The sequence below is a fragment of the Argopecten irradians genome, chromosome 4 (genome assembly GCF_041381155.1).
Source record: "Argopecten irradians isolate NY chromosome 4, Ai_NY, whole genome shotgun sequence".
NCBI classification, from domain to species: domain Eukaryota; kingdom Metazoa; phylum Mollusca; class Bivalvia; order Pectinida; family Pectinidae; genus Argopecten; species Argopecten irradians.
The window spans coordinates 40,068,832-40,082,780 of record NC_091137.1 but is presented as its reverse complement, the minus strand read 5'-3'; the positions used below and the strand labels follow the sequence as shown (position 1 = coordinate 40,082,780).

Here is a 13,949-nt window from a genome sequence, read left to right as displayed (position 1 = left end):
ATTTACCGTGAAATAAACTTATTCCCCGAAACGTCCAACCTAACCCACTGTATAGCTTTTTGTTGACAGTTGGTTAGCGTAGAGATATAGCATTGACATGGTTTACCATTCTACAATCACTTTGTAACAACTATACCATACCATAAGTTGTCTCTTCCTCTTCTTCACTTCTTTTTAATATGGGGAGATGTACTTGTTTATAAGATGCATGTGTATCCGTGCATATGCAGTGTGTTTCATCATTTGAATATTCGCTAGAGAGCATTATGAACATTGTCTGCAAAGCTCTGGCATCTTTATACTATACATATATATTTTTTTATAGGTTAATGCTGAATGATATGCAAAACAAATGATTATTTTTGAGTATTATTTTAATGTAAGCATATTTAATATTGATAACGCTATTAGTTAATTGATTATATTTGCGTCCAATTAACAGCCAGGATCCTGTGTATGTGGTGTGTTACAGATTTTGTGAGACTGCAGTATGTGGAAATTTTGCTCTTTATATAGTGTTAGTCAAATCAAATGGACAACAGGCAACACTCCCTTTATTCTGAACGCTAAGCAGGAACAGAAACTACCGCCTTTATAGACTATAGTATGTCTCGGCCAGGGGATAGAACACAAGTTTTCCTCACAGGTTCAAGTGCTGAATTCATGGTAAAATGAGACAGTTGCAAGGGAGACGTTAGAAAGAAGAAAGTCAGTTAGGAGAAAAAATAAATAAGATTACATATTTAGTTGCCTTTTACGATCATGCAATATGAGGAGCAGGTTTATTTCTAACGCCCTGTCTGTAGGACAGAACGTACCATGATAAAGGCAATTAGCATAACATATATGTATGTGCAAGCGGAATGATATCGAAATGTACATGTATAAGCATCGCCTTCTAAACACAATGTAATATTGAATTTTGTCGTTTTTGAAAGGAAAACAGTTCATCAAAAGGAAAATAATTGAATATAGATATAAACACTAAACATCATTTCTTACGTGTTATGGTTCTATAACAAGCTAGAGGACTGCAAGAAAAAAAGATCATAACGTTATTCACTTTGTATTCTTCCATATTATGGGACTATAACTAGGATTAGAGTGATGTTTCTGTTAACTATTGCCATATAAAAGGTATCAATATGGTTACGGCTATGTCCTGTCAAGAATTCCTGTTGTTCTCTGATTATTGTAGTTAAAATGGTGGACAGTTCTCTTAAGTATATAAGAATAGAAACTTTATATGCAAAAAGGACGATATTGAGGAAAAACAGAGTTGCATTATTTTCATAATAAAGGCCCAACTTCTTATGCCATCCTTAATAGTTTTACGCATATAGTTTAAAACGTACAGATGCAACTGGCTTATGCATAAGGAATAATGAGGTATAGTTATCAGGACTTGTCGTTTTATTTCAGTAAAATAGTATAGAGTATAAAGCCTGGTAAGTAAGGCCTTTGCTGTGACAACCCCAAACACAATGTTTAACAAAGCTCATAATATTGTTAACGTTTTGGTTGTCAACTTGACAAAAGCAACAAGGCAATATCAAAGGAGAAAATGTATTCCTTTCCCCAGCCCGTTAGATAACAAGACTTCACACTGTAACAAGAACAGCCGTCGGATTTCGTGTCGTTCGATAGAAAATAAGAAAATGTAAAATAATTCGTATTTAATATTGTATTTACTGTTACGTAACTTTTGCTACTTAAGACTAACCTCAGTCTAACGAAGGTGTCGTAGTAATTAATGGAGACTATCTACAAAATGTGTTGTAATTTTACTGTCGTCAATAAAGCACGAAACATATGGAACAAAGTTAGTGGGAATTAAAACAATGATAATGGATTCTTGACCTTTGACCTTCTACCTCTAACCCGTGTATTAGATAGGATAACAATAGTGAGTGATAACGGTAAATGAATAGGAAACACTAGAACTGTAATCGTCCTTTTATATCTGGTTGTATATTTCATGTGTATTCGCTGGCGGTTCTTTACTTCAAGTTCGGCTATAGTAAATCCGTAAGTATTTAGTTGATATAATATATAACTATTGTCAATTCTTCTGTTGTATTTTTTGTCTTATATTTGACAATGAATGTTGTCCAACTTTGTATTTGTTTTGGAGGGTTATGTTAATCCAGTTCAAAACAGAACGTGTGTACTGTATTGATAATTGTGTTATAAGGTTAAGCAAGTAGTTAAATGTATTGATTAATATACTGAACCGGTTACTGAGTACATTTATATAGCCGAGGTATAGTTGTATATATAAACAGTTGATTTAAGTTTTAGTGACTGAAAATAGCTAACAGTGAAGGGTACATACGAATAGGTTACTACCCATTCTGATTTTTATTTGAAGGGCATGACTTTCAACCGTAAACGTATCCCCTATCACGTCGGAGTAATGACCACAGTCGTCGGTGTATCTATATATCTGGTATATTCCAGCTATATATATATAACGTCTATAGGGGTAAGTATCACGACTACAAGCCTTTATCCTTTGGACGGCTGTAACGTATTTATGCGTAATTATTCATTTGCCCCATTTCATGCACCCTTTTGAAGCCCCATTGAGACCGTTGAAAACTAAATACTAGTTTTTTGAAAAGGGAATGTTCATCCCTATATAGCATGCCAATATCGATTCGGTCATTGCATTAGTGACGTCACAAATCACCTTTGAACATGCCCAAATAAGTCAAAAATTGAGGTCTGAAATCCGGATTTTAGTCCCACGCGCAGGTTTCTGCCTCCCATGACCCGTGCGTGGTGACCTTTAGGGGACTTCAGGTGACTGTTTTTGCTTGTTTGTAGTGTGTGCTGTTTGTTATCATCGTGAAAATTGCATCAAACCGAAATCTAGATGCAAACTGCGTTCATAGATGGCATTTGTAATAACCTACGATCAAAATTGAGTCAAGTTCGAATCCTGCCGGCCGTCGAAAGGATATACAAACAATACTCGTTTTATAAGTGATTGAACACTCTGGCGTAACTTTGCAAATACACTAACAAGGTTATTGATAGTTTTTACTATTAAACTACGCCATGAGAATTTAAAATTTTCTTGTATTAATTTTTTTCTCGGATATTAGAAGAAAATGGAATTAAAAACAAATGGTAGTGAACTTGTTTTTGGACTGTGTTCACTCAAAGATACCAATTTGACAAAATATTGGATGTTATGAGTATTTTGCCGTTTTCACCATATACACAATAAATTAAAGCCATAATTCCCTAATAAAATGTTTGATATATAAGGGTGTTTGCAGAATATATTTTATAGCGGTCTTCTTTAAAAAAAATTAGCAGCTATGATTAAGATTAAAGATTTATGTATTTTCAGTGATTTCAGTATGAATATACTAAGGCGAAGGCGATCACCAAATTAATCAAAGTAAATAAGGAAAAGCTTATTAACTTGTAAACAAATAACAACCACTATCATTTTCGTATTTCAAACATTCTCAACAATAAAGTTTATTCCTTGCATTTTCGCTGTATAAACGTAATCCCAACTGTTTGACTTACATCGTATTTGTTAGGTTTATGACTGGCAAATGAATTAGGGTATATGTATATCCATATACCTAATTATCGATAATTCTTAGTCTGATTTAGTGATTCATTGCTTTCTTTGCAGATTCACAGTCCCGTTCTCTCTCACGATTCTACTTTGCTCTCCGTGTTCTCGGCTGTGATGGACATTGAAGATGAACACCAAATTATATTAAATGTCTGGGATGGCACAAGGGATACACAATATAAGTGCTGTGTTTTAACATCCAATGCTGCATTAATTCAAGTGTTTGCAAAACCACTTTATTCAGCATATAATGAAAACGTTTTATCCGCACGACAATACAAATGTATTATGTCTTCAAATAATGGTCATGTGACCTCAGTTGCCATGATATTGACCTCTAAGACATGCACAGTGAACGAGGAATTTATAGACGTTCTGTATCCACCGAAGTCCAAACAAGTTACCAACCAATTCGTTATTTACTCCGTGCTGACACGAGACGTGCGACCTATGCGGCTGATTGAATGGTTCGAGTATTACCAATCCATAGGTTTAGACAAAATTTATCTGGTCCTCCAGCTTCCAGACCCACAGCTGATGTCTGTTCTGTCACACTATATAAAGGCTGGGTTACTTGAGTTAAAGGAATTCCCTTTTCCGCTGCCTGGCAGATCACAAGGTAGGTCATACATAATATGTGTACAATGAATTGCTATCTTGCTCGAAGTTTTGCGCCATCATTTCCCAACATGTAACAATTCAAAGGGTTTATATCGTATTTTGATTTTGTTTGGATTTGCTTTTGTTCAGTGTCATTTATAATCACGGAGATTTATTATCTGGTAACTAAGTGGAGCGCGAATCTCAGAGGTGGATGGTTTGTGGATTAGGCTAATATGCCGGGACATCTGAACCACTCGGCCATCAAGCTGACTTCAATGATATAGATACGATATGAGAAATGTGTTAAATAGCCATATCTATATCTGTTTTATCATTTTTGCTTTATATCAACCATCACAAAATATATAGCAAAATACAGGATAAAAGAAACGTACGGTAGCAAGCACATATTAATTTTCGTGGTAATCCACTCCACTCACTAATATTATATATGTTTTTTTATATACGACCAAGTACGTTCCGCAAAAATAATATAAAAACAATAAACCCTGTTAAGACACCACATACTGTAAACTGACTTGTTTTTGCGTAGATTGAATTTCGCGTTGTCATGTCTAACGACATTTTCGGCTGTAGTTATGTGGAAACTTGTTTTGAAGCGAGCACTGGCAGCAGATTCTTATAGCCTTCTAAATACGCGATACAAAAACGAAACCAAGTTTTACAGTATGAATATTAGTATTTTTATTGTAAGGTATGATTGTTGCAGATGATGTCGATCGCAATTTGGTCACCACACTGGACGATTCCCTTCAACGTCAGCTAGAACAGGATACACTCGTAGGGATATTACACTGTATGGCATATCTTCGTGGGTTTGGTTATGTTGCAAATATAGATGTATACGACTTCGTGTTGACAGAGAAATGGAGAATGCTGTTTCACTTTCTTGAGGTAAAATTGTGGCAGATAAATGGAGAGTGCTGTCTTACTTTCCTGGGTTGAAATTGTGTCATATTAATGGATAATGTTATTTTAAGTTCTTGAGGTATAATTTTGGCAGAAAATGGTGAATTATATATTATTTTATATTAAAGTGCATACCCGGTATGTAAATGAATACTGATTTACGTTTTTAATTGCGAACTTTACTGACAATATTATATAGTCTATATCAAGTGGTGAAATATGGAATGCAATACTCTACTTCCCATACCAATAGCGTTGTTGCTGTGTAAATCGTAAACTGTTTGTTTGTTGCAGGATACATTTGAAAAAATCTATCCAAACGCTGCGGTCGTGAAACTTCAGTATGTGAAAGGGGCACATTTTAAGTCTGGCACCGACAATACCAAGGGACATATCGAGTACAAAGTCATCCACATCCCCGGACGAATATCAACCAAGACAGGTGACCTAAGGTCAAACAGGACAGACGACCTACTCATACCACATACTAAATATAGCACGTAAGCAAGCTAACTCCTGAAATGTTACTGTTCCGATGTATCTTTAAGTAACAAATACACTTTGTAGACTATTCATTGCTATTCTACCAACGCAAAACAGCAATGCAATCATTTGAAGCAATTTGAACTCTATTTTCTATTTCAAGGTACACTTTGCCAGCCGACGATGGAGTTGTATACCACGTTGGACAGTGTTCGGCTATGTGGATAATTTGTATCAAAAATCATTCCGCGATCACGAAGAGGATGTACCGTACAAGGACAGATTTGGAACGAAAGGGGTTATCTGTTGCGTCTAAATTATACCTCACTTCATATCACCACAAGCCACGATAGAACACAATGCCAAACATCGCTGGGCTGCTTCTGAGTTGTGTTATATGCTATATGGATATCAAAATGAATAAGGAAAGGCTATTATTCTTTGTCCAATATGTTTGTATTTCAATTGCCTAGATTCCACCACTTAAGTTAAAGCAAAACGCGATTTCGGGTCATATTTCAGATAGAAACCAGATATTGACGTAAAGATGTTTCCTTTCTTCTTTTTCTATTTATTTGAAAACGACATTACAATGTATCTTTATCATACGCTGTTTTAAAGACGTTTACAACAACCGTTTCAAACTGAAAAGCACAAACGAAACAGATCAAATAGTTATCCATGTACGAGAAATTTGTAGTTTCCAGCGACATGCGCATGTTTTATGCAATGCTTTTAAAAACCTTTAACATATAAGTCATTATTTCAAAGCCCACTCGATAATGTTATGTCACTAGCGGGGAGGTATAAGGTATCTATTGTGGCGTGAGTGGAATTTGGGTAGTTTTCTCTTGGACTAGGAATTATGACGCTACGCTTGCAAACAGATGGCTACACAATCGATACTAATTCGCAAGGGTAGATAACTCTTTAATATGCAAAGACAGAATATGCAACATACAATAAAGAAGTTGTGTAATTTATATTTCATTTTAATAAAATCACAATGTAAACAACACAATAAATAATTAAATATGACTATATTCAGAATTCAGAAGAACATTTTTGAAATTTTAGCCATTTTGACCCCTTTTGGCCCCGCCCCTCTGGCCCCTTGGGGTCAGCTAGGACCAATATTGATAAGATGTTAAAATACCATCTCAGGCTAATAATTCTAACCCAGTTTGACTTATTTCCTATGAAAACTAAGCAAATAATGTTCATAAATGTGTTTTTCCTATAGAATGTTTAGTAAATTTGACCCTCTCCCCATGGGAAAATCTGAGATACCAGGGCCATGAAATTCTAAATTCTTATAAAGAGCCTTAAAACCTTTCAATCTATGAAGAGTATCTGGTTCCATCAAATCTGTGAATTAAAAAGATTTTTGAAATTTTAGCCATTTTGACCCCTTTTGGCCCCGCCCCTAAGGCCCTTGGGAATCAGTCATGGACAAATTTGTTAATAGGATTCAATGACCACTTCATAGATAAAATTCTGACAAGATTTAACTAATTTCCTATTACAAATAACCAAATAATACTCAAAAATATGTTTTCCCTATATAAACCATTGTAAACTCTACCCCCTCCCCAGGGGAAACCTGAGACCCCAGGTTCATATAATTCACAATTTTTGTAGAGGACCATGTGACCTCTCTATCCATGAAGAGTATTGATTCTACCACATCTGTGAGTGGAGAAGAATATTTTTGAAATTTTAGTCAATTTTACCCCTTTTTGGCCCCTCCCACAGCCCCCTGAGGGATGGGGGGTCATTTAATACATAATTTTGATTGGCCTTATGCCTTCGAAGGTTTATGGAAAATTTGATTGAAATTGCTTCAGCGGTTTTGGAGAAGAAGTCGAAAATGTAAATTATTAATCGACGGACGACGACGGACAAAAGGTGTTTAGAAAAGGTCACCATGAGACTTCGTCTCAGATGCCTAAAAAACATTTATAATATATTTTCTAGCTATGGTTAGGAACTTCACTGAGAAGTGGCTCCGTCATTGAAACGGTGGTAAAATACCTACTTTTATTAATCAATTTTCTAAATGTAAATACACCAACATGTATATTAAATGTAAGGTATTATGACTTCTTATTCCTAGAAGCACAGACAATCAGACTTATGTTAATGAATAAACTACCCAAAACATAAATGAAATAAACATAATCAACAATTCCATATTATGTAAAAAGCACTAGTGAAATTCTAAAACGAACATTGGCACAAAAATCAAAGCAATAAATAAGTGTATATATTAAAGTTCAAAATTTAACACAACATCCATATCATAAAGGGAGCACTCGGGTTTAATACCATTTGACAAGGGACAGTAACATGGTTATCAAAATTTTGATTTGTCTGAATATAGAAATAACAATAGAAACAAAGAACCACGCATTGTTCATATACCAGTACTCCCTAGGTAGTCCCCCTATTAAGATACCGATCTTATCAACAACAAACGGGCACAAATTTTGGCTCAATGTGAAAATATTTTAGTTCATTTGACCTGTGTAATTCGAACAAACTTCAAAGTCATTGATTTAAACACATCATCATAGCATATGGTACTACTGTACGAACATGAAGTCGCCTGGACTATCGGATTTGAAGTGTTGTTTTTATCTATTAACATGTAAATGCCGATGTCAGAAGTGGAGAGGATGTCAATTACAATATCATGGTATAAATAAACTTGTAATTAAGGCTAATTAACTCATAGAAACTTGTCATAGGCAAAATGTAAATACATGCGATAATATATATAGCAAAACATGGATATTAAAACAGATATCATTAAGTCATCTTATCGAATAAACATTCTTTTTAAATTAAACTAAACAAAAATGAGTCAAATACAAAATGATATTCAATAAAGTAGGTCAACATTAACAGGTGTTGGGTTGAAAACAATCATAATAAGATCAAACAAACAAATAAACAGTCATAATACATATCACAAATCAATTAAGTATCAGCGTTTCAGTAAAGTAAGTACATTTAAATATTAATATACTGCTATCATATCCTAAGTCACAATACAATGTTATATATTTACACAACATACTGAAAACAAACTTTCTTTCGCGTGCAGCTTACTTTCGCGAACTTCGCAATCGAAGTAAATTAGTATAAAGCTTATCTTTACGAATAATTATCTTATACCATATCATTAACAGTATTTCTACAGATAGAAATCTTCATTATTTACTTAAATCCGCGAATGTTATTTCCATAAACATGTGAAATGGAAATCACAAAATTTAGCAGCCGCGAAAGAAAATTATTTTACAGCAACAAAGCATGAAAAAGTTACAAAAACTGTCTTGTAAAGTTATAATGCTATAGCTGACAAACTGACAAAAACATAAGCCTTAATGATGTCCGAAACGTGTCTAGTTGCCACAAAAATTTGTTCTGTTTATCAAGTGATACCGATACATAAATATTTGAATGCAAAATTTGGAGTTCAACAGGTATTTGTATAAGTGATCTGTATATATTTTAAATGGTTTTTACTGAACTTCAATATATATAGTGTATGCCACATTCTCTTTGGGAACTGCACACATGTATTCCTTTCCGTTACGTTATAATGATGCAATGCATAACTGCATCTTGTAACATCACATCAATATAAATGGTAGCCAAATATAGCATTTAGCAGTTCAAATGACAATAAGAAACAATATACAACATGTATATATATATATATATATATAATAATAATATGGCAGGTAAGTGTTTTGGCATTAACATATGACTATAATCATTGGATTCACGTTTTAAAAACATAGAGACCTGTGGATAAAATTAATGTATTTAATCAGCATTGTAAAACAATACTAGATTAATGGTAATTGACAAGTCTAGCTCAACATACCAAATATAACAAATCCATCATTGTTAATTATTTCTAGTACATGACAAAGAAATGTCTAGCGATTGATTAATACATAATATGGAAGATATCAAATGGTCTTCATTTAACTTTTACATGATGTTTTGTATATTTTAAAGACACACGTTAACAATACGAAAAGAGCTGCACCATAAACATTCATTACACTGCCTCTATAGTCGTTATAGCTAGCACCAACAAATATAGGAGTTGTTTGATTGCAGCATAATTTATACCTCCTTTAAGCCTGAACTTATTCACCCCTGAAATGTTATAATGGACTGACCTATTCTTTGTTCAAAAACAGCCTAAATATACTTCAGGGGTTAAGGTCAATGCAATTCTTAACTTTTTAGGTTTATTTATTAAAAATAGTGTCCACTATCTGCTTGTAGGATTCTATATTAACAACAATGCTGTAGGACTGTACTATATTTAAAGTGCAGTATTCAGGTATTCAAATAAAATGTCATTGAAAATGAGAATCTAAAGATGTGCAACAGATGCATGCAGGTTTGATATTCAATTGTATATTATTCTTTTTAGTTTCAGAGTCTTTAATCATTGGCATCCAGGCACATAATAAGTCGTTTGAAGTGTAATATTTGAGCCGCTACAGCAGTAATACTATAAAGACCTATGCACATATAAAAAATATAAAAAAATATCTGCATGTATATACTATAAGACCTTTTGAAGCCCCTAACATCCAGTGTTTCGCTAAAAAATGATACTCTCTCTCTAGAGTAGATCTCTGTGCTATAGCCAAATATACTGTATAACAGTGGTTCAACAATTCTAACAAAAATAATAAAGATGTCAAATTGCCAACTGATCGTCGGAAAAAAGAAGGTTGCACTCATTTCATTCCATTGTATCAAGTCTCCAACTAAATTGTCTGCCACTTCCTTGGAAATTGTGAGGATAATTATGGTTATCACAAAAGCGTATCTAAACCATTAAAAGACGTATTTCTTTTATTTTTGACGTCTGGACATGGAAGTCGTTTTCAAACAGGCATTCTGACTTTAACTTTATCTTCATGGTATAATAATTTCAATTGCTACTTTAGCACACAAGCTTATTCTAACATTTTGGGACTAGAGGATAGTTTTACATATCATTTCATACAATTGTATATACAACACACAAAAACCTTTCAGTCTGATAAGAGATTTCTGATCAGACATTTAACTCGATAATGCTGAGTTTGATGCTATAACCTTTAAAAGCAAGATTTTATTAACAATATAAATTGTATATATATAATATTTTGTCATAAAAATGTAGAGAGTTAAATATCATGACGTCCTCAATAAATATATTTAAAGGCAAAGACAATCACTGATATATAGACTATATGTACATAAAAGAGGGATTTCAGCAATGATTACCTGATCTAAGATAATTGTACATCCAAAATATAACTAATAATTTGTATTTTAATTTTTAGATTATAATTCTGTATACCAGAGGTATTCAGTCTTTAAGCTATTTCGATGCCGACAGATTGAGGCAAATGGAGTGTACAAAGAACAACTATGAAATTTCGATAAGTTCAAAGTTACGAAAAAAAAGTTTTTTTCTGTCCCCTTGTGTATAATGAGTATTGCTTATAAGTAGCTACCTTTGGTTTATAATTATGATACATACACGTAATTATTATGAACATTAAAATACATTGAAACTCTGATTTCAAAGTACTGCACGAAACATGCATGGCTCAAAATATACAATGATTCAAAGTTACCATACCTTATCATATATTCAAGACTAAGGACTGTGACTAATGGTGTGGCATGTTAAGTTTAGCTTTAGCAAAAATGAATTCCGGATTAACATATAAACGTGGATATGGGATTGTATGTAGTAGAGAGAAACATATGTGACTAACATCACGTGACGTTAACTTCACGTGTTTCATCACGAGAAAATGTCTCATCTATAACAAGTGTAAAACTATTTCCTAAACAGAAGATAAATCATACTATTATTTCAACATCTCAAATCAAGACACATCTACCTGGTATATATCTCTTTTAGATTAGAATGTAACTCTCCCCTCCATAATGGTTTGGACATCAGACCATTGGCTTTACCCTTATTCCCTTAACCAATGAATTGAAAGACATTTTGGCACATGTCTTGGCTTTGGGTCTGGGCTTATACTAACTATATTGCACTGCACAACATCTTAAGATGAATCAGGTATATAGCATCTGTCGTGATATCTTAATAGGTGGCATGTTTTTTTTTTTAAATGACATGATTATCGAAATTAATTGTGTATTCAAAATCCGAAAAGTTTTTATTATCAATTGGAAAAGCAGGAATTGACTTTATGCATTTTTCCAACATCCACTCCAAGAGGAGACATAATTACCAATACATGCCTGGTAGGTACCGACATCAATGTAAGTACTGATGCATATCTAATAACAAATAGAATAAATGAAATTACTCATATCTGTTTAAGAAGAATTAACATCGGCTGTACTATACGTAATTATTGATATTTGATAACTAATAATAAACCTACGACACCATGAGACCCTTCTTTACAAACTGCAGTAGAGCAGCGTCTAGTGGGTTCTGAAAAAGTGGTAACAATTAAATATTACTTGCATTTATTATAATTATAGAATTTAATCAATGATAACCAGACTACTTTCAAAGGATATGTCTTCTTATACATTGCTTCTTCATGTCTCTCCATTCGTCGGAAATAAATATTAGTACATTTGTTTGGATGTCAGTGTTCTGTGTAATGCGTATCAAATCTTCATGTAGCAAGTGCAACCTCAGAATGGCAGTGTTACTCTGGTAATGAACATCAAAATCTCATGTTGCACATAAAACTGACAATGACAGTCGGAGTATTCTTAGACAAAATCTAAGTCTTTGTGTAGCAAGGGGAACTTCAAAATGGCTTCTCCTTTTGGGCTAATGGTTTACCCTGGAGAAAGCTGATGATAGTTTTTGGAAGAGGAAGTTTGCCCAGATCTCTGAAGTTTGTCAGATGTAGGATTGCCCTCCGACACAGGTACTGCAGGTTCAAGCGGGCTATTGGAAGTTTGTATGTGACCACTTTACGATGATAGTGCAATTCTTCATAAGTGATATGGATGCCTCACTGGGAGAGAAATATGGGAAGACTTGGAGATTGATGACCTCTGATACAGGCCAATAACAGCCACACACATCCACTTTGAACAAAATGTCAAGAGTTCGAAAGTTGAGCAAAGCGATGACGTTGACACTGTACTCTTTGCAATGAACAGGATGAACACAGCGTAGTGCTATGAAGTCCCCAAGGGGACTAGACTTTATCTGTTGTATGTTGGTGGGCAGGTCAAGATTTTGAACACCATAAAGGATATCCCATGAATCAATGGAGCGAATTTCCAGATCTTTTTGAGATGCCATAACAATAGCGTTGTCACCGGCTAAAGCGTTAAATGTCACAACATGGGCACGGAATATGGGCGGGATAGTTCCAACAGACAGGCTGGAGTAGCTGGTAATGGGATTAATGTAGACATTTTCTAACAGGTAATTGTCGGGTAGAGCTACAACCCGAGTGAGACTGTCCGGACGTAAGAGAATCCTTTGTTTGTTAGGTGAAATATAACTCTCATACCATCTCCTACAGTGATAGAACATGAGAAAGTGGCCGACCACCTGACCTGTTTCGATGTCCAGTATATAGAACTTGGGCGATAGATAATACCTGTTGGTGTTAATCTGAACGATGATGAGACCGTTGATGTATGCAATTACACTGCACTCCCTCCGATTCCGATTATGTTGAGAATGGCGAACCCATTGGGGATCTGGAACAGGTACACGTGGCAGTTTGAAGTTACCAACATACCATTTCTGTTTTTCAACAATGAGCAACTCGGACTTGGATTTGAAACTTGGAACAAAATATCGTCCACATGTGGTGTCGGGTTTAGCAAGAACTCCACACCTTCTTCTGGACTCACGACAAGTAGTGAAGTCAGCATGCCCCATAATCTGCCATTGCTTATTAAGCAATCAAAGTCATATGTAAAACAAAATTTTAGTTCAAAGAAGGCAAATATGTCATTAGTAACATTTTAGGGTGTGTATTTTCTTGCAAGTCCCATGTCATTATCAAGTTGGGTTATTTATCTTCAAGTATTCATTTAATTAATTTTGGATAAATTGTTGAGATTGCAGACAACCATTCCTCCTCATATCAAAAGATGAATCTAAAAATTATGAGAAGATTTAAGAAAATGCTAGAAAATTTCTTTTAGATTTGAACTTTGAACCTATCTTGAATTCAACAGTTTTACAACAAATATTTACAGTCATGTGACCTTTTTCTCTAATGTGATATTGTCAATAACAAAATAAAGAAAAAAATTTGTAGTTATGATTATTTGA

General features: G+C 34.2%; 1 protein-coding gene and 1 pseudogene across 1 annotated transcript; one reads left to right on the top strand and one right to left on the bottom strand.

Moving 5' to 3' along the window:
- The first annotated feature begins 1,969 nt into the window (after positions 1 to 1,969).
- Positions 1,970 to 10,347, top strand: LOC138321643 (uncharacterized). Its single transcript, XM_069265445.1, has 6 exons — positions 1,970 to 2,028; positions 2,372 to 2,485; positions 3,659 to 4,220; positions 4,935 to 5,119; positions 5,429 to 5,634; positions 5,781 to 10,347. The coding sequence occupies exons 2-6, from the start codon at positions 2,375 to 2,377 to the stop codon at positions 5,968 to 5,970; spliced, it is 1,254 nt and encodes a 417-aa protein (XP_069121546.1). The 5' UTR covers positions 1,970 to 2,028; positions 2,372 to 2,374; the 3' UTR covers positions 5,971 to 10,347.
- Positions 10,348 to 10,794: 447 nt separating this feature from the next.
- On the bottom strand, positions 10,795 to 13,550 carry LOC138322295 (uncharacterized; annotated as a pseudogene).
- Positions 13,551 to 13,949: the final 399 nt, after the last annotated feature.